Source organism: Bufo bufo, chromosome 1, assembly GCF_905171765.1.
Source record: "Bufo bufo chromosome 1, aBufBuf1.1, whole genome shotgun sequence".
Classification (NCBI taxonomy): Eukaryota; Metazoa; Chordata; class Amphibia; order Anura; family Bufonidae; genus Bufo; species Bufo bufo.
Window position 1 is genome coordinate 835,824,984 of NC_053389.1, and position 19,490 is coordinate 835,844,473.

Genomic DNA, 19,490 nt, shown 5'->3' on the forward strand with positions numbered 1-19,490 from the left:
CTCATTTTACCTCACACCCTGTGCTCTCCTCCTTACTTTTCCTCACACAATGTCCTCTCCTCCTTATTTTACCTCACACCCTGTCCTCTCCTCCTCAGTTTTCCTCACACCCTGTCCTCTCCTCCTCAGCTTTCCTCACACCCTGCCTCTCCTCCTCAGTTTTCCTCACACCCTGCCTCTCCTCCTTACTTTTCCTCACACCCTGTCCTCTCCTCCTTATTTTACCTCACACCCTGTCCTCTCCTCCTCCTCAGTTTTCCTCACACCCTGTCCTCTCCTCCTCAGTTTTCCTCACACCCTGCCTCTCCTCCTCAGTTTTCCTCACACCCTGCCCTCTCCTCCTCAGTTTTCCTCACACCCCTTCTCCTCCCCACACCCTGTCCTCTCCTCCTTACTTTACCTCACACCCTGTCCTCTCCTCCTCAGTTTTCCTCACACCCTGTCCTGTCCTCCTCCTCAGTTTTGCTCACACCCTGCCCTCTCCTCCTTATTTTACCTCACACCCTGTCCTCTCCTCCTCAGTTTTCCTCACACCCTGTCCTCTCCTCCTCAGTTTTCCTCACACCCTGCCCTCTCCTCCTCAGTTTTCCTCACACCCCTTCTCCTCCCCACACCCTGTCCTCTCCTCCTTAGTTTTCCTCACACTCTGTCCTCTCCTCCTTACTTTACCTCACACCCTGTCCTCTCCTCCTCAGTTTTGCTCACACCCTGCCTCTCCTCCTCAGTTTTCCTCACACCCCTTCTCCTCCCCACACCCTGTGCTCTCCTCCTCAGTTTTCCTCACACCCCTTCTCCTCCCCACACCCTGTCCTCTCCTCCTTAGTTTTCCTCACACTCTGTCCTCTCCTCCTTACTTTACCTCACACCCTGTCCTCTCCTCCTCAGTTTTGCTCACACCCTGCCTCTCCTCCTCAGTTTTCCTCACACCCCTTCTCCTCCCCACACCCTGTCCTCTCCTCCTTAGTTTTCCTCACACTCTGCCCTCTCCTCCTTACTTTACCTCACACCCTCTCCTCCTTACTTTTCCTCACACCCTGTGCTCTCCTCCTTACTTTTCCTCACACAATGTCCTCTCATTCTTGCTTTTCCTCACACCCTGCCCTCTCCTCCTCAGTTTTCCTCACACCCCTTCTCCTCCCCACACCCCATCCTCTCCTCCTCAGTTTTTCTCACACTTCTGTCTGTTCCACACACCTCACGGTGTCTCTTCCAGTCTGTTTTCCCGCTCGATTGACAGGTGACGTCACAGCCGTCGGGGACATGCAAAGTAGTAGGTAAAAGGAATAAAAGGCCTGAGTGACAGTTGTTGGGCGGAACTGACTTGCTGAGTGACAGGTGGTGGGCGGGGCACACACTATGAGTGACAGGTGGTGGGCGGGGCACACACTATGTGTGACAGACGGTGGATGTGGAATGCAGTCGCGCATTAGGCGTGGCTGCCGGATGGTGACGTGATGATGTCATCTGGTGGGCGGGGGTTCCCGGCCTGGTGATGGCGGCTCCCGCCGGGATAAGCAGCTGAGAGGACGAGGAGGAGCCGCCGGGCCCAAGATCAAGAGCGGCCCCAAAACCGAGAAACTGAGCCCGGCACCGGACACCCCAGTGGTACGTCACCCGCTCCGTACTGACCGTGTGCTCCGTGCGGCGGAGAACCGCATGTGATAAGCGTGTAGTGTAAACTGAGTTGTACATTATATATACTGCCCTTTATATTATATACCCCTGTATACAGTACAATATACTACCCCTGTGTGCCGTACAGTATACTGCCCCTGTGTGCCGTACAGTATACACTGCCCCTGTGTGCCGTACAGTATACACTGCCCCTGTGTGCCGTGCAGTATACACTGCCCCTGTGTGCCGTGCAGTATACACTGCCCCTGTGTGCCGTACAGTATACACTGCCCCTGTGTGCCGTGCAGTATACACTGCCCCTGTGTGCCGTACAGTATACACTGCCCCTGTGTACCGTACAGTATACTACCCCTGTGTGCCGTACAGTATACACTGCCCCTGTGTGCCGTACAGTATACTGCCCCTGTATACAGTACAATATACTACCCCTGTGTACCGTACAGTATACACTGCCCCTGTGTGCCGTACAGTATACACTGCCCCTGTGTGCCGTACAGTATACACTGCCCCTGTGTGCCGTACAGTATACACTGCCCCTGTGTGCCGTGCAGTATACACTGCCCCTGTGTGCCGTGCAGTATACACTGCCCCTGTGTGCCGTGCAGTATACACTGCCCCTGTGTGCCGTGCAGTATACACTGCCCCTGTGTGCCGTGCAGTATACACTGCCCCTGTGTGCCGTACAGTATACACTGCCCCTGTGTGCCGTACAGTATACTGCCCCTGTGTACTGTACAGTATATACTGCCCCTGTGTGCCGTGCAGTATACACTGCCCCTGTGTGCCGTGCAGTATACTGCCCCTGTGTACCGTACAGTATACTGCCCCTGTGTGCCGTGCAGTATACACTGCCCCTGTGTGCCGTGCAGTATACACTGCCCCTGTGTGCCGTACAGTATATACTGCCCCTGTGTGCCGTACAGTATACACTGCCCCTGTGTACCGTACAGTATACACTGCCCCTGTGTACCGTACAGTATACTGCCCCTGTGTGCCGTGCAGTATACACTGCCCCTGTGTGCCGTGCAGTATACACTGCCCCTGTATACAGTACAATATACTACCCCTGTGTACCGTACAGTATACTGCCCCTGTGTGCCGTACAGTATACACTGCCCCTGTGTGCCGTGCAGTATACACTGCCCCTGTGTGCCGTACAGTATACACTGCCCCTGTGTGCCGTACAGTATACACTGCCCCTGTGTGCCGTACAGTATACACTGCCCCTGTGTGCCGTGCAGTATACACTGCCCCTGTGTGCCGTGCAGTATACACTGCCCCTGTGTGCCGTGCAGTATACACTGCCCCTGTGTGCCGTGCAGTATACACTGCCCCTGTGTGCCGTGCAGTATACACTGCCCCTGTGTGCCGTGCAGTATACACTGCCCCTGTGTGCCGTACAGTATACTGCCCCTGTGTACCGTACAGTATATACTGCCCCTGTGTGCCGTGCAGTATACACTGCCCCTGTGTGCCGTGCAGTATACTGCCCCTGTGTACCGTACAGTATACTGCCCCTGTGTGCCGTGCAGTATACACTGCCCCTGTGTGCCGTACAGTATATACTGCCCCTGTGTACCGTACAGTATACACTGCCCCTGTGTGCCGTGCAGTATACACTGCCCCTGTGTGCCGTGCAGTATACACTGCCCCTGTGTGCCGTACAGTATACTGCCCCTGTGTGCCGTGCAGTATACACTGCCCCTGTGTGCCGTACAGTATACTGCCCCTGTGTACCGTACAGTATACACTGCCCCTGTGTACCGTACAGTATATACTGCCCCTGTGTACCGTACAGTATATACTGCCCCTGTGTACCGTACAGTATACTGCCCCTGTGTGCCGTACAGTATACACTGCCCCTGTATACAGTACAATATACTACCCCTGTGTACCGTACAGTATACACTGCCCCTGTGTGCCGTACAGTATACACTGCCCCTGTATACAGTACAATACACTGCCCCTGTGTGCCGTACAGTATACACTGCCCCTGTGTGCCGTACAGTATACACTGCCCCTGTGTGCCGTACAGTATACACTGCCCCTGTGTGCCGTACAGTATACACTGCCCCTGTGTGCCGTACAGTATACACTGCCCCTGTGTGCCGTACAGTATACTGCCCCCCCCCTCCTCCTCCTCCTCCTCCTCTTCTGCGCTGCCCCCCTCCCTCCTCCTCCTCCTCTTCTGCGCTGCCCCCCTCCCCCTCCTCTTCTGCGCGCCCCCCCTCCTCCTCCTCTTCCTCTTCTGCGCTGCCCCCCCTCCCCCTCCTCCTCTTCTGCGCTGCCCCCCCTCCCCCTCCTCCTCTTCTGCGCTGCCCCCCTTCCCCCTCCTCCTCTTCTGCGCTGCCCCCCCTCCTCCTCCTCCTCCTCCTCCTCTTCTGCGCTGCCCCCCCTCCCCCTCCCCCTCCTCCTCCTCCTCCTTCTCCTCCTCCTCTTCCTCCTCCTCTTCTGCGCTGCCCCCCCTCCTCCTCTTCTTCTGCGCTGCCCCCCCCCTCCCCCTCCTCCTCCTCTTCTGCGCTGCCCCCCCTCCTCCTCCTCCTCCTCTTCTGCGCTGCCCCCCCCTCCTCCTCCTCCTCTTCTGCGCTGCCCCCCCTCCTCCTCCTCCTCCTCCTCCTCCTCCTCCTCCTCCTCCTCCTCCTCTTCCTCCTCCTCCTCCTCCTCCTCTTCTGCGCTGCCCCCCCCTCCTCCTCCTCCTCTTCTTCTGCGCCCCCTCCCCCTCCTCCTCCTCCTCTTCTTCTGCGCCCCCTCCCCCTCCTCCTCCTCTTCTGCGCTGCCCCCCCTCCTCCTCCTCTTCTGCGCTGCCCCTCCTCCTCCTCCTCCTCCTCTTCTGCGCTGCCCCCCCTCCTCCTCCCCCTCCTCCTCTTCTGCGCTGCCCCCCCTCCTCCTCCTCCTCTTCTTCTGCGCTGCTCCTCCTCCTCTTCTGCGCTGCTCCTCCTCCTCTTCTGCGCTGCTCCTCCTCCTCTTCTGCGCTGCTCCTCCTCCTCTTCTGCGCTGCCCCTCCTCCTCTTCTGCGCTGCCCCTCCTCCTCTTCTGCGCTGCTTCTCCTCCTCCTCCTCTTCTGCGCTGCTTCTCCTCCTCCTCCTCTTCTGCGCTGCTTCTCCTCCTCCTCCTCTTCTGCGCTGCTTCTCCTCCTCCTCCTCTTCTGCGCTGCTTCTCCTCCTCCTCCTCTTCTGCGCTGCTTCTCCTCCTCCTCCTCTTCTGCGCTGCTCCTCCTCCTCCTCCTCTTCTGCGCTGCTTCTCCTCCTCCTCCTCTTCTGCGCTGCTTCTCCTCCTCCTCCTCTTCTGCGCTGCTTCTCCTCCTCCTCCTCTTCTGCGCTGCTTCTCCTCCTCCTCCTCTTCTGCGCTGCTTCTCCTCCTCCTCCTCCTCTTCTGCGCTGCTTCTCCTCCTCCTCCTCTTCTGCGCTGCTTCTCCTCCTCCTCCTCCTCTTCTGCGCTGCTTCTCCTCCTCCTCCTCCTCTTCTGTGCTGCTTCTCCTCCTCCTCCTCCTCTTCTGCGCTGCTTCTCCTCCTCCTCCTCTTCTGCGCTGCCCCTCCTCCTCCTCCTCCTCCTCCTCCTCCTCTTCTGCGCTGCCCCCCCTCCTCCTCCCCCTCCTCCTCTTCTGCGCTGCCCCCCCTCCTCCTCCTCCTCTTCTTCTGCGCTGCCCCTCCTCCTCCTCCTCTTCTGCGCTGCTCCTCCTCCTCTTCTGCGCTGCTCCTCCTCCTCTTCTGCGCTGCTCCTCCTCCTCTTCTGCGCTGCCCCTCCTCCTCTTCTGCGCTGCTTCTCCTCCTCCTCCTCTTCTGCGCTGCTTCTCCTCCTCCTCCTCTTCTGCGCTGCTTCTCCTCCTCCTCCTCTTCTGCGCTGCTTCTCCTCCTCCTCCTCTTCTGCGCTGCTTCTCCTCCTCCTCCTCTTCTGCGCTGCTTCTCCTCCTCCTCCTCCTCTTCTGCGCTGCTTCTCCTCCTCCTCCTCCTCTTCTGCGCTGCTTCTCCTCCTCCTCCTCCTCTTCTGCGCTGCTTCTCCTCCTCCTCCTCCTCTTCTGCGCTGCTTCTCCTCCTCCTCCTCCTCTTCTGCGCTGCTTCTCCTCCTCCTCCTCCTCTTCTGCGCTGCTTCTCCTCCTCCTCCTCCTCTTCTGCGCTGCTTCTCCTCCTCCTCCTCCTCTTCTGCGCTGCTTCTCCTCCTCCTCCTCCTCTTCTGCGCTGCTTCTCCTCCTCCTCCTCCTCTTCTGCGCTGCTTCTCCTCCTCCTCCTCCTCCTCTTCTGCGCTGCTTCTCCTCCTCCTCCTCCTCCTCCTCTTCTGCGCTGCTTCTCCTCCTCCTCCTCCTCCTCTTCTGCGCTGCTTCTCCTCCTCCTCCTCCTCCTCTTCTGCGCTGCTTCTCCTCCTCCTCCTCCTCTTCTGCGCTGCTTCTCCTCCTCCTCCTCCTCCTCTTCTGCGCTGCTTCTCCTCCTCCTCCTCCTCCTCTTCTGCGCTGCTTCTCCTCCTCCTCCTCCTCCTCCTCTTCTGCGCTGCTTCTCCTCCTCCTCCTCCTCCTCCTCTTCTGCGCTGCTTCTCCTCCTCCTCCTCCTCCTCCTCTTCTGCGCTGCTTCTCCTCCTCCTCCTCCTCCTCTTCTGCGCTGCTTCTCCTCCTCCTCCTCCTCCTCTTCTGCGCTGCTTCTCCTCCTCCTCCTCCTCCTCTTCTGCGCTGCTTCTCCTCCTCCTCCTCCTCCTCTTCTGCGCTGCTTCTCCTCCTCCTCCTCCTCCTCTTCTGCGCTGCTTCTCCTCCTCCTCCTCCTCCTCTTCTGCGCTGCTTCTCCTCCTCCTCCTCCTCCTCTTCTGCGCTGCTTCTCCTCCTCCTCCTCCTCCTCTTCTGCGCTGCTTCTCCTCCTCCTCCTCCTCCTCTTCTGCGCTGCTTCTCCTCCTCCTCCTCCTCTTCTGCGCTGCTTCTCCTCCTCCTCCTCCTCTTCTGCGCTGCTTCTCCTCCTCCTCCTCCTCTTCTGCGCTGCTTCTCCTCCTCCTCCTCCTCTTCTGCGCTGCTCCTCCTCCTCCTCCTCCTCTTCTGCGCTGCTCCTCCTCCTCCTCCTCCTCTTCTGCGCTGCTTCTCCTCCTCCTCCTCCTCTTCTGCGCTGCTCCTCCTCCTCCTCCTCCTCTTCTGCGCTGCTCCTCCTCCTCCTCCTCCTCTTCTGCGCTGCCCCCCCCCCCCCCCCCTCCTTCTTCTTGTACAGGGGACTCTCCCACCCCTCTGGCTGTGACCTGTCCTCTTTATACCTGCAGATTCCTGAACCTCCCGTCATCCTGAGTGTCGTGGCTGGGACCCGTCCCGCCATCTTGGATGTGCCCACCCCTGCCGGGCACTGTGTATGTAAAAAGGGACGGAAGTGGGAGACACATGTTGGGACAAGCCATTCATCCTTATGTGATGGGGGAGGCCATCCAGACCGGCAGCTGCGGAGCACGCTAGTAGCCCTGATACTCTGGACGCCCGCGGGTGATGCCGGTCCCGTCACTCCCTGTCTGATTGTGGAGCGGATTATTACAAGACGTGAGACTGTTCGGAATAATGTGACAGAGCGAGACGGGCGCCAGGAGACTGCGGTAAGAACGCCCGCTCTATAGGGGATCGGCTGTGCCCTATACGTCTCCTCATGGCATCTGCAAATGACAAGGTGGTCGCCTCATTGCTTCTTTACAACTTGTGACGCCCTGTCCCTGCGGAGCTGACAATCTACTCTCTCGCGACACACACTGCTAATACCGCCGTCCTGGTAGGAGTGGTAGCCACTCTGGAACTACAACTCCCACCATGCTAGGACCCAGTGAGGAGCAGGCGCTTCTCCTGACCGGCTCTGGATAAGGCAACTTCCTGCGGTCACCAGAGGAGGCGCTGTGCACTACCATGGCACTGTGACCGCAGGGGATGCTGATACAGGGCACTGTAAAACCTGGTCCTTTCCTCAGTGTGACGCTGTCACTTGGGCATTTCTATACTTGGCATGCAGAATAGGGCTTTGTTTGCTGGGCACGGTGTGGCAGTATTATGTTGCTTTGGGTTCTGTGTGGCAGGGCACTGTATTATGTGGCACTAGTATGTCAACTGTATAGCGATATTGTGCTGGGAGGTAATGCACAGTATGACGGGGGCTAGGCCACAGTATGGAGGTTTTGTGCTGCAATCTAGGGTACAGTGTTAATTTGCAGGTTGTTAGGGCGCAGTATGGCGGTATTGTACTGGGTGCTAGGGCACAGTATGGCGGTATTGTACTGGGTGCTAGGGCACAGTATGGCGGTCATTTTCCCAATGCTTGGACACAGTGTAGAAGAAGTATGTTTTGTGAGGGCACAGTATGGCAGTATTGTACTGGGTGCTAGGGCACATTATGGCAGTCATTTTCCCAATGCTCGAGCACAGGCTGGCGGTATTGTGCTCAATTCCAGGGCACAGTATGGCAGTCATTTTCTGGATGTTAGGGCACAGTGTAGCAGTAGTAAGCTGGTGAGGGCACAGTATGGCAGTATTATGTGGCGGTAGGGGAGGGGCAGTCCTAGACAGGTGGGGTTCTTCTGGTAGTCCGGCCCGTCGCCAGGATACTGGACTGACGAGTCTCCTGTCAGTAAACAGCGCAGGTCAGACGGTCAGGATTGTGCAACGAGCCCCTGATAAGAGTCAGTGCGGCCGGGAATATCCCAGCGTCATGTGACCTCCCCCTCCCTGGGACGGAGCTGAGTGATAGTCTGCGGCAGATGTCAGCAGTCCTGGGCTCTCGTACATGGCGTGTACCGTGGACCACAGCCAGATGGCGCTTCACTTTCCTGATCTTCACACATGCTCTGCATATTCTACCTTTTATCCCATTTCTCATTGTATATAACTATATATGAGCGGGCGGCCGCGGGGTCCCTCCACATGGGGGGGGGGGCGGGGGTCCCTCCACATGGGGGGGGGGGGGGCGACAACAGCAGAGGGTTATTACATGTGCTATAGCGTGGTGTGACCCTTACATGGTGGGGGGAGTAGTCCCTGTACCCGCGTCCTGCCTCACAGCAGCACATTACATACGGCGGTCCAGGAGAGGGCGTTAAGCAGTGCCCGCTCTGTCGGTGATGGATGCCGGCGGTGAGAGGAAGGATAAGTGCTGAGGAGTTTGTCACTCATCCTCCACATGCCAGGATATGTAAAGCAGGCGTCTGGGAGGTGGCAGCAGGGCGGCGGTGCCAAGTGTGTCAGCTCTGACACAGCAATTATCAGGGGGATGGGAACGCTGCCATTCCCTGGATCACCTGTGCCCTGGGCTATAGGCTACAGCAGGGGGCGCTCCGTAAAGTATTCGCACCCCCACGTGACCTGCGAACACTCAGCATGTATGTGCTGCGAGTCACCCATCAGGATGCCAGGCGTGCACACGTGTGTCCATCCCATCCCGGCACATGTATGTAGTCGGCCCCTTCTATGACCTCCTCATGTCTCGGGTTCAGATTTTTGCTCTGTAAGATATGAGTCCTCAGGGTTTAACCCTTGGGATGCTGTGCTCCCTGGTGATCGGAAGGTGGCACGGCTTATGCTGCCCATCCTGGAGGGACGCACCCACTCCACCACCTCCGAGGCTGTGACTACACCGACGCTGTAAGGATCAGACATGGCCGCCGACACTAACCCCACTTCTTTCTCTCCAGAGATTTGCCGTTGGTTTGAGTGACTCCATTTAAAGATGTCGGGAGCTTCGGTGAAGGTCGCCGTCCGCGTGCGTCCCTTTAACGCCAGAGAAATCTCCCATGATGCCAAGTGCGTGATACAGATGCAGGGGAACAGCACGTGTAAGCCACTTTGTCACCATTTTGGATGCCTCCATGTTTAGTATTCATCTTCGCCATCATCATGTGACCTCACGTTGTGGGCCCTTTAAGTGATGTCATGGCCACCGTTCTCCTTATTTCAGGTATTTCAAACCCTAAACAGCCGAAAGATGCCGCGAAGAGCTTCACGTTTGACTACTCGTACTGGTCGCACACCACGGTGAGATACCTTACGTGTATACGTCTTTCCCTCCCACTAAGCTCAGCTGGCTCTGGCACCCATGTGTATGTGATGTGTGTCTGTAATGTAGTAATGGTCACCACCTCCATCACCCAGGAAGAAGACCCAAATTTTGCGTCTCAGCGGCGGGTGTACCAGGACATCGGGGAGGAGATGCTTTTACACGCTTTTGAAGGATATAATGTATGTATATTCGCCTATGGACAGACAGGAGCTGGAAAATCCTACACTATGATGGGGAAACCGGAGAGCGAGCAACATGGGATTATCCCCCAGGTATGGAGGTGATGTCATCATATGTGGTAGAGGGGTAGTATGGGATTATATACCAGGTATGGAGGTGATGTCATCATATATAGTAGAGGGATAGTATGGGATTATCCCCCAGGTATGGAGGTGATGTCATCATATGTGGTGGAGGGGTAGTATGGGATTATATACCAGGTACGGAGGTGATGTCATCATATGTGGTGGAGGGGTAGTATGGGATTATATACCAGGTATGGAGATGATGTCATCATATGTGGTAGAGGGGTAGTATGGGATTATATACCAGGTATGGAGGTGATGTCATCATATATAGTAGAGGGATAGTATAGGATTATATACCAGGTACAGAGGTGATGTTATCATATGTGGTAGAGGGGTAGTATGGGATTATCCCCCAGGTATGGAGGTGATGTCATCATATATAGTAGAGGGGTAGTATATGATTATATACCAGGTATGGAGGTGATGTCATCATATGTGGTAGAGGGGTAGTATGGGATTATATACCAGGTATGGAGGTGATGTCATCATATATAGTAGAGGGGTAGTATGGGATTATATACCAGGTATGGAGGTGATGTCATCATATATAGTAGAGGGGTAGTATAGGATTATATACCAGGTATGGAGGTGATGTCATCATATGTAGTAGAGGGGTAGTATAGGATTATATACCAGGTATGGAGGTGATGTCATCATATGTGGTAGAGGGGTAGTATGGGATTATATACCAGGTATGGAGGTGATGTCATCATATATAGTAGAGGGGTAGTATAGGATTATATACCAGGTACAGAGGTGATGTCATCATATGTGGTAGAGGGGTAGTATGGGATTATCCCCCAGGTATGGAGATGATGTCATCATATGTGGTAGAGGGGTAGTATGGGATTATATACCAGGTATGGAGGTGATGTCATCATATGTGGTAGAGGGGTAGTATGGGATTATATACCAGGTATTGAGGTGATGTCATCATATGTGGTAGAGGGGGTAGTATGGGATTATATACCAGGTATGGAGGTGATGTCATCATATATAGTAGAGGGATAGTCTATGATTATATACCAGGTATGGAGGTGATGTCATCATATGTGGTAGAGGGGTAGTATGGGATTATCCCCCAGGTATAGAGATGATGTCATCATATGTGGTAGAGGGGTAGTATGGGATTATATACCAGGTATGGAGGTGATGTCATCATATGTGGTAGAGGGGTAGTATGGGATTATATACCAGGTATTGAGGTGATGTCATCATATGTGGTAGAGGGGGTAGTATGGGATTATATACCAGGTATGGAGGTGATGTCATCATATATAGTAGAGGGATAGTCTATGATTATATACCAGGTATGGAGGTGATGTCATCATATGTGGTAGAGGGGTAGTATGGGATTATCCCCCAGGTATAGAGATGATGTCATCATATGTGGTAGAGGGGTAGTATGGGATTATATACCAGGTATGGAGGTGATGTCATCATATGTGGTAGAGGGGTAGTATGGGATTATATACCAGGTATTGAGGTGATGTCATCATATGTGGTAGAGGGGGTAGTATGGGATTATATACCAGGTATGGAGGTGATGTCATCATATGTGGTAGAGGGGTAGTATGGGATTATATACCAGGTATGGAGGTGATGTCATCATATATAGTAGAGGGGTAGTATATGATTATATACCAGGTATGGAGGTGATGTCATCATATATAGTAGAGGGGTAGTATAGGATTATATACCAGGTATGGAGGTGATGTCATCATATGTGGTAGAGGGGGTAGTATGGGATTATATACCAGGTATGGAGGTGATGTCATCATATGTAGTAGAGGGGTAGTATAGGATTATATACCAGGTATGGAGGTGATGTCATCATATGTAGTAGAGGGGTAGTATAGAATTATATACCAGGTATGGAGGTGATGTCATCATATGTGGTAGAGGGGTAGTATAAGATTATATACCAGGTACAGAGGTGATGTCATCATATGTGGTAGAGGGGTAGTATGGGATTATCCCCCAGATATGGAGATGATGTCATCATATGTGGTAGAGGGGTAGTATGGGATTTTATACCAGGTATGGAGATGATGTCATCATATGTGGTAGAGGGGTAGTATGGGATTATATACCAGGTATGGAGGTGATGTCATCATATGTGGTAGAGGGGGTAGTATGGGATTATATACCAGGTATGGAGGTGATGTCATCATATGTGGTAGAGGGGGTAGTATGGGATTATAATGTAAGTAGTGGATATGATTGGTTAGTCCTGGTCATGTGATCAGTCTGGGTTAGCGTTGAGCTCTAATGAACATTTTCCACTTTTTTGCAGTTATGTGAAGATTTATTTACCAGGATCTCTGAGAATAAAAGCCCCCAGCTGTCCTTCTCTGTGGAGGTGATGTATATGTGATGGACATATAAGGGGGCATTTATCAAACTGGTGTAAAGTAGAACCGGATGAGTCACTCATGGCCACCAATCAGATTTCTCCTTTCATTTTGGAAAGCTCATTTGGAAAATGAAAGGTGAGATCTGATTGGTTGCTATGGGCGACTCAGCCAGTTCTACTTTACACCAGTTTCATAAATGACCTCAATAGTTTATATACACAATGCTTATAGGAGGAGGGGGAGGGGGTGCATAGTACACGTAGGTTATACAGGTGACAGATATGTATATAGGAGGAGGGGGGGGTACATAGTACATGTAGGATATACAGGTGACAGATATGTATATAGGAGGAGGGGGGGTACATAGTACACGTAGGTTATACAGGTGACAGATATGTATATAGGAGGAGGGGGGTACATAGTACATGTAGGTTATACAGGTGACAGATATGTATATAGGAGGAGGGGGGGTACATAGTACACGTAGGTTATACAGGTGACAGATATGTATATAGGAGGAGGGGGTACATAGTACATGTAGGATATACAGGTGACAGATATGTATATAGGAGGAGGGGGGGTACATAGTACACGTAGGTTATACAGGTGACAGATATGTATATAGGAGGAGGGGGGTACATAGTACATGTAGGATATACAGGTGACAGATATGTATATAGGAGGAGGGGGGTGCATAGTACATGTAGGATATACAGGTGACAGATATGTATATTGGAGGAGGGGGGGGTACATAGTACATGTAGGTTATACAGGTGACAGATATGTATATAGGAGGAGGGGGTACATAGTACATGTAGGTTATACAGGTGACAGATATGTATATAGGAGGGGGGTGCATAGTACATGTAGGTTATACAGGTGACAGATATGTATATAGGAGGAGGGGGTGCATAGTACATGTAGGTTATACAGGTGACAGATATGTATATAGGAGGAGGGGGGGTACATAGTACACGTAGGTTATACAGGTGACAGATATGTATATTGGAGGAGGGGGGGTACATAGTACATGTAGGATATACAGGTGACAGATATGTATATAGGAGGGGGGTGCATAGTACATGTAGGTTATACAGGTGACAGATATGTATATTGGAGGAGGGGGTGTACATAGTACACGTAGGTTATACAGGTGACAGATATGTATATTGGAGGAGGGGGGGTACATAGTACATGTAGGATATACAGGTGACAGATATGTATATAGGAGGGGGGTGCATAGTACACGTAGGTTATACAGGTGACAGATATGTATATTGGAGGAGGGGGTGTACATAGTACATGTAGAATATACAGGTGACAGATATGTATATAGGAGGAGGGGGGTGCATAGTACATGTAGGTTATACAGGTGACAGATATGTATATTGGAGGAGGGGGGGGTACATAGTACATGTAGGATATACAGGTGACAGATATGTATATAGGAGGGGGGTGCATAGTACATGTAGGTTATACAGGTGACAGATATGTATATAGGAGGAGGGGGGGTACATAGTACATGTAGGATATACAGGTGACAGATATGTATATAGGAGGGGGGTGCATAGTACATGTAGGTTATACAGGTGACTGATATGTATATAGGAGGAGGGGGTGTACATGGTACATGTAGGTTATACAGGTGACAGATATGTATATAGGAGGGGGGTGCATAGTACATGTAGGTTATACAGGTGACAGATATGTATATAGGAGGAGGGGGGGTACATAGTACATGTAGGATATACAGGTGACAGATATGTATATAGGAGGGGGGGGTGCATAGTACATGTAGGTTATACAGGTGACAGATGTATATAGGAGGAGGGGGGGTGCATAGTACATGTAGGTTATACAGGTGACAGATATGTATATAGGAGGGGGGGGTGCATAGTACACGTAGGTTATACAGGTGACAGATATGTATATAGGAGAAGGGGGGTACATAGTACATGTAGGATATACAGGTGACAGATATGTATATAGGAGGGGGGTGCATAGTACATGTAGGTTATACAGGTGACAGATATGTATATAGGAGGAGGGGGTGTACATAGTACATGTAGGTTATACAGGTGACTGATATGTATATAGGAGGAGGGGGTGTACATAGTACATGTAGGTTATACAGGTGACAGATATGTATATAGGAGGAGGGGGGGTGCATAGTACATGTAGGTTATACAGGTGACAGATATGTATATAGGAGGAGGGGGTGCATAGTACATGTAGGTTATACAGGTGACTGATATGTATATAGGAGGAGGGGGGTACATAGTACATGTAGAATATACAGGTGACAGATATGTATATAGGAGGAGGGGGGGTACATAGTACATATAGGTTATACAGGTGACAGATATGCATATAGGAGGAGGGGTGTACATAGTACATGTAGGTTATACAGGTGACAGATATGTATATAGGAGGAGGGGGTGCATAGTACATGTAGGATATACAGGTGACAGATATGTATATAGGAGGAGGGGGGTACATAGTACATGTAGGATATACAGGTGACAGATATGTATATAGGAGGAGGGGGGGGTGCATAGTACATGTAGGTTATACAGGTGACTGATATGTATATAGGAGAAGGGGGGTACATAGTACATGTAGGTTATACAGGTGACAGATATGCATATAGGAGGAGGGGGGTACATAGTACATGTAGGTTATACAGGTGACAGATATGTATATAGGAGGAGGGGGGGTACATAGTACATGTAGAATATACAGGTGACAGATATGTATATAGGAGGAGGGGGTACATAGTACATGTAGGATATACAGGTGACAGATATGTATATAGGAGGAGGGGGGGGTGCATAGTACATATAGGTTATACAGGTGACAGATATGTATATAGGAGGAGGGGGTGCATAGTACATGTAGGATATACAGATGACAGATATGTATATAGGAGGAGGGGGGGTACATAGTACATGTAGAATATACAGGTGACAGATATGTATATAGGAGGAGGGGGGGGTGCATAGTACATATAGGTTATACAGGTGACAGATATGTATATAGGAGGAGGGGGTGCATAGTACATGTAGGATATACAGATGACAGATATGTATATAGGAGGAGGGGGGGTACATAGTACATGTAGGATATACAGGTGACAGATATGTATATAGGAGGAGGGGGGTGCATAGTACATGTAGGTTATACAGGTGACTGATATGTATATAGGAGAAGGGGGGTACATAGTACATGTAGGATATACAGGTGACAGATATGTATATAGGAGGGGGGTGCATAGTACATGTAGGTTATACAGGTGACAGATATGTATATAGGAGGAGGGGGTGCATAGTACATGTAGGTTATACAGGTGACAGATATGTATATAGGAGGAGGGGGTACATAGTACATGTAGAATATACAGGTGACAGATATGTATATAGGAGGAGGGGGGGTACATAGTACATGTAGGTTATACAGGTGACTGATATGTATATAGGAGGAGGGGGTGCATAGTACATGTAGGATATACAGGTGACAGATATGTATATAGGAGGAGGGGGGTGAACGTATAGTACAGGCATGGCCAACTGGCGGCTCTCCAGTTGTTGTAAAACTACAACTCCCGCCATGCCCTGCTGTAGGCTGATGGCTGTAGACTGTCCGGGCAGGATGGGAGTAGTAGTTTTGCAACAGCTGGAGGGCCTCAGGTCGGCCATCCCTGGTATAGTATGTATGCGTATCGATCACTCTCATACCACCACTAGGTAAGCTACATGGAGATCTACTGTGAACGCGTCCGTGATCTGCTGCGCCCTAAAAGTAAAGGTAACCTAAGAGTGCGGGAGCACCCCATCCTGGGGCCGTATGTGGAGGACCTGTCCAAACTGGCCGTCACCTCCTATAATGACATCGCCGACCTCATGGACTGTGGGAACAAGGCCAGGTGAAGAGCCCCTATGTGTGCGCTCGGTATAACCCCTCGTGTGTGCGCTCGGTATAACCCCTCGTGTGTGTGCGCTCGGTATAACCCCTCGTGTGTGTGCGCTCGGTATAACCCCTCGTGTGTGTGCGCTCGGTATAACCCCTTGTGTGTGTGTGCGCTCGGTATAACCCCTCGTGTGTGCGCTCAGTATAACCCCTTGTGTGTGTGCGCTCGGTATAACCCCTCGTGTGTGCGCTCTGTATAACCCCTTGTGTGTGTGCGCTCGGTATAACCCCTCGTGTGTGTGCGCTCGGTATAACCCCTCGTGTGTGTGCGCTCGGTATAACCCCTTGTGTGTGTGCGCTCGGTATAACCCCTTGTGTGTGTGCGCTCGGTATAACCCCTTGTGTGTGTGCGCTCGGTATAACCCCTTGTGTGTGTGCGCTCGGTATAACCCCTCGTGTGTGCGCTCGGTATAACCCCTTGTGTGTGTGCGCTCGGTATAACCCCGTGTGTGTGTGTGTGTGCGCTCGGTATAACCCCGTGTGTGTGTGTGTGCGCTCGGTATAACCCCGTGTGTGTGTGTGTGTGTGCGCTCGGTATAACCCCGTGTGTGTGTGTGTGTGCGCTCGGTATAACCCCGTGTGTGTGTGCGCTTGGTATAACCCCTTGTGTGTGTGTGTGCGCTCGGTATAACCCCTTGTGTGTGTGTGTGTGTGTGTGTGTGTGCTCGGTATAACCCCTCGTGTGTGTGCGCTCATTATAACCCCGTGTGTGTGCGCGCGCGCTCGGTATAACCCCGTGTGTGTGTGCGCTCGGTATAACCCCGTGTGTGTGTGCGCTCGGTATAACCCCGTGTGTGTGTGTGCTCGGTATAACCCCGTGTGTGTGTGTGCTCGGTATAACCCCTTGTGTGTGTGCGCTCGGTATAACCCCTTGTGTGTGTGCGCTCGGTATAACCCCGTGTGTGTGTGCGCTCGGTATAACCCCTCGTGTGTGCGCTCATTATAACCCCTTGTGTGTGTGCGCTCGGTATAACCCCTCGTGTGTGCGCTCGGTATAACCCCTCGTGTGTGCGCTCGGTATAACCCCTCGTGTGTGCGCTCGGTATAACCCCTCGTGTGTGTGCGCTCGGTATAACCCTGTGTGTGTGTGTGCGCTCGGTATAACCCTGTGTGTGTGTGTGCGCTCGGTATAACCCCGTGTGTGTGCGCGCTCGGTATAACCCCGTGTGTGTGTGCGCTCGGTATAACCCCGTGTGTGTGTGCGCTCGGTATAACCCCGTGTGTGTGTGTGCTCGGTATAACCCCGTGTGTGTGTGTGCTCGGTATAACCCCTTGTGTGTGTGCGCTCGGTATAACCCCTTGTGTGTGTGCGCTCGGTATAACCCCGTGTGTGTGTGCGCTCGGTATAACCCCTCGTGTGTGCGCTCATTATAACCCCTTGTGTGTGTGCGCTCGGTATAACCCCTCGTGTGTGCGCTCGGTATAACCCCTCGTGTGTGCGCTCGGTATAACCCCTCGTGTGTGCGCTCGGTATAACCCCTCGTGTGTGTGCGCTCGGTATAACCCTGTGTGTGTGTGTGCGCTCGGTATAACCCTGTGTGTGTGTGTGCGCTCGGTATAACCCCGTGTGTGTGCGCGCTCGGTATAACCCCGTGTGTGCGCGCGCTCGGTATAACCCCGTGTGTGCGCGCGCTCGGTATAACCCTGTGTGTGTGTCGTGTCTGTGTGCGCTCGGTATAACTTCCATGTTCTCTCCACAGGACAGTCGCTGCCACTAACATGAATGAGACCAGCAGTCGCTCACATGCCGTCTTCACCATCGTCTTCACTCAGAAGAGACATGATGAGATGACCAACCTGGACACGGAGAAGGTGTGGGTGGAAGGCTGGGATCACTTACCCCCCCCCCCCCCACTATGTAGACTTGTGATCACATGATCTTTCTTTACGCTGCAGGTCAGTAAGATCAGTTTGGTGGATTTAGCAGGAAGTGAGAGAGCCGACTCCTCCGGCGCCAAAGGAACCCGTCTGAAGGTGAGTGACTTTGGCCACTCCGCTGTCATTCTCCTACCCTCCAGCAGAGGGAGTCGCTGCTGGATCTCTGAGATCGCCTACACAAACTGTGCATCTTATCATGTTGTAGGAAGGTGCGAACATCAACAAGTCGCTGACTACGCTGGGGAAGGTGATTTCAGCTCTGGCTGAAATGGTGAGTGTGTGGGGTTACTCCTCTACTGTGTGTCCTGTGTAGTCGCTCCTCCCCCTCCCCCTCCTCTGTGTGTCCTGTGTAGTCGCTCCTCCCCCTCCCCCTCCTCCTCCTCCGTGTCCTGTGTAGTGGCTCCCACTCTTATAATGCTCCAGCACTGTTATAATCTCCGGATTGTGAGGGTCACTGTGTTATCACATGTCTCACCTCTATCTCTCTCCAATGCTGCGTATCACATAGTGGGGAGATGGCTGATGACATGTAAGTATGCGGCTTGTGATGTCATCAGGTGCGGGCGGGACTCCCTATGGCTCATTACATCCACTATAAGTTGTTGTTTTTTCTGTTTCTTCAGCAATCAAAGAAGAAGAGATCGGATTTTATTCCTTACCGGGACTCAGCCCTGACCTGGCTGCTGAAGGAGAACCTGGGTGAGTCTGGTAATCCGGCATTAGTGACATCATCAGTGAGGAGGTGCTGCCATCTGGCGCCTCCTAGTGATTGAGTAGTGGGTGTCATTAGCAGATCTCCACAGGTGCAATAAGTCTGCATGTATCGCCCACTAGGGGAGCTCTGCCTGATCTCCTGTCCCGGAGGGCTTGTCATAGGGACCTGGGCAGTGTATGCAGACAGCTGCTGCTGTATGTAATGTATGAGCTTTTGCTGCAGGTGGGAACTCGCGCACAGCGATGATCGCAGCTCTGAGCCCGGCCGACATAAACTACGAAGAGACGATGAGTACTCTCCGGTAAGGCCCTGGCGTCACCCCTGTATCCTCTGTCTCTTGTATATATCTCGTGTACTGCTCTCTTTATATATTATATCAAAACACACACACATTCATGACATTGTGTCACTTATCCCAGAGCTGAACTTATAATTCTGCTACTTGTTACTGGAAACAGGAAGCTTGTGGACGGACAAAGCTCTCATAGTATAGGCACCATCAGATACATTGTGTCTGGGGTACAAGCTGTGTACAGACACTGAACAAGCAGTGAATGCAGCTCTGGAGTACAATACAGGTTGTAGATCAGGATAAGTAATGTACTGTATGTACACAGTGACTGCACCAGCAGAATAGTGAGTG

The 19,490-nt window shown here is 52.3% G+C and overlaps 1 protein-coding gene across 2 annotated transcripts in view; it reads left to right on the forward strand.

Annotated features, from left to right (window-relative positions):
• Nucleotides 1-1,430: 1,430 nt before the first annotated feature.
• The window catches only part of KIF1C (kinesin family member 1C), a 30,481-nt gene continuing 12,421 nt past the window's right edge, over nucleotides 1,431-19,490 (forward strand). Inside the window, exons 1-12 of one of the 2 annotated variants that reach the window (XM_040415320.1) lie at nucleotides 1,431-1,605; nucleotides 6,862-7,182; nucleotides 9,259-9,399; nucleotides 9,522-9,598; nucleotides 9,716-9,895; nucleotides 12,228-12,293; nucleotides 16,032-16,210; nucleotides 17,955-18,066; nucleotides 18,151-18,228; nucleotides 18,338-18,403; nucleotides 18,756-18,831; nucleotides 19,070-19,148. In XM_040415320.1, the coding sequence (XP_040271254.1) occupies nucleotides 9,294-9,399; nucleotides 9,522-9,598; nucleotides 9,716-9,895; nucleotides 12,228-12,293; nucleotides 16,032-16,210; nucleotides 17,955-18,066; nucleotides 18,151-18,228; nucleotides 18,338-18,403; nucleotides 18,756-18,831; nucleotides 19,070-19,148 (1,019 nt within the window). In that variant the 5' untranslated portion in view covers nucleotides 1,431-1,605; nucleotides 6,862-7,182; nucleotides 9,259-9,293. The remainder of the gene's footprint in view (nucleotides 1,606-6,861; nucleotides 7,183-9,258; nucleotides 9,400-9,521; nucleotides 9,599-9,715; nucleotides 9,896-12,227; nucleotides 12,294-16,031; nucleotides 16,211-17,954; nucleotides 18,067-18,150; nucleotides 18,229-18,337; nucleotides 18,404-18,755; nucleotides 18,832-19,069; nucleotides 19,149-19,490) is intronic. The other variant, XM_040415319.1, reaches the window with a different exon arrangement.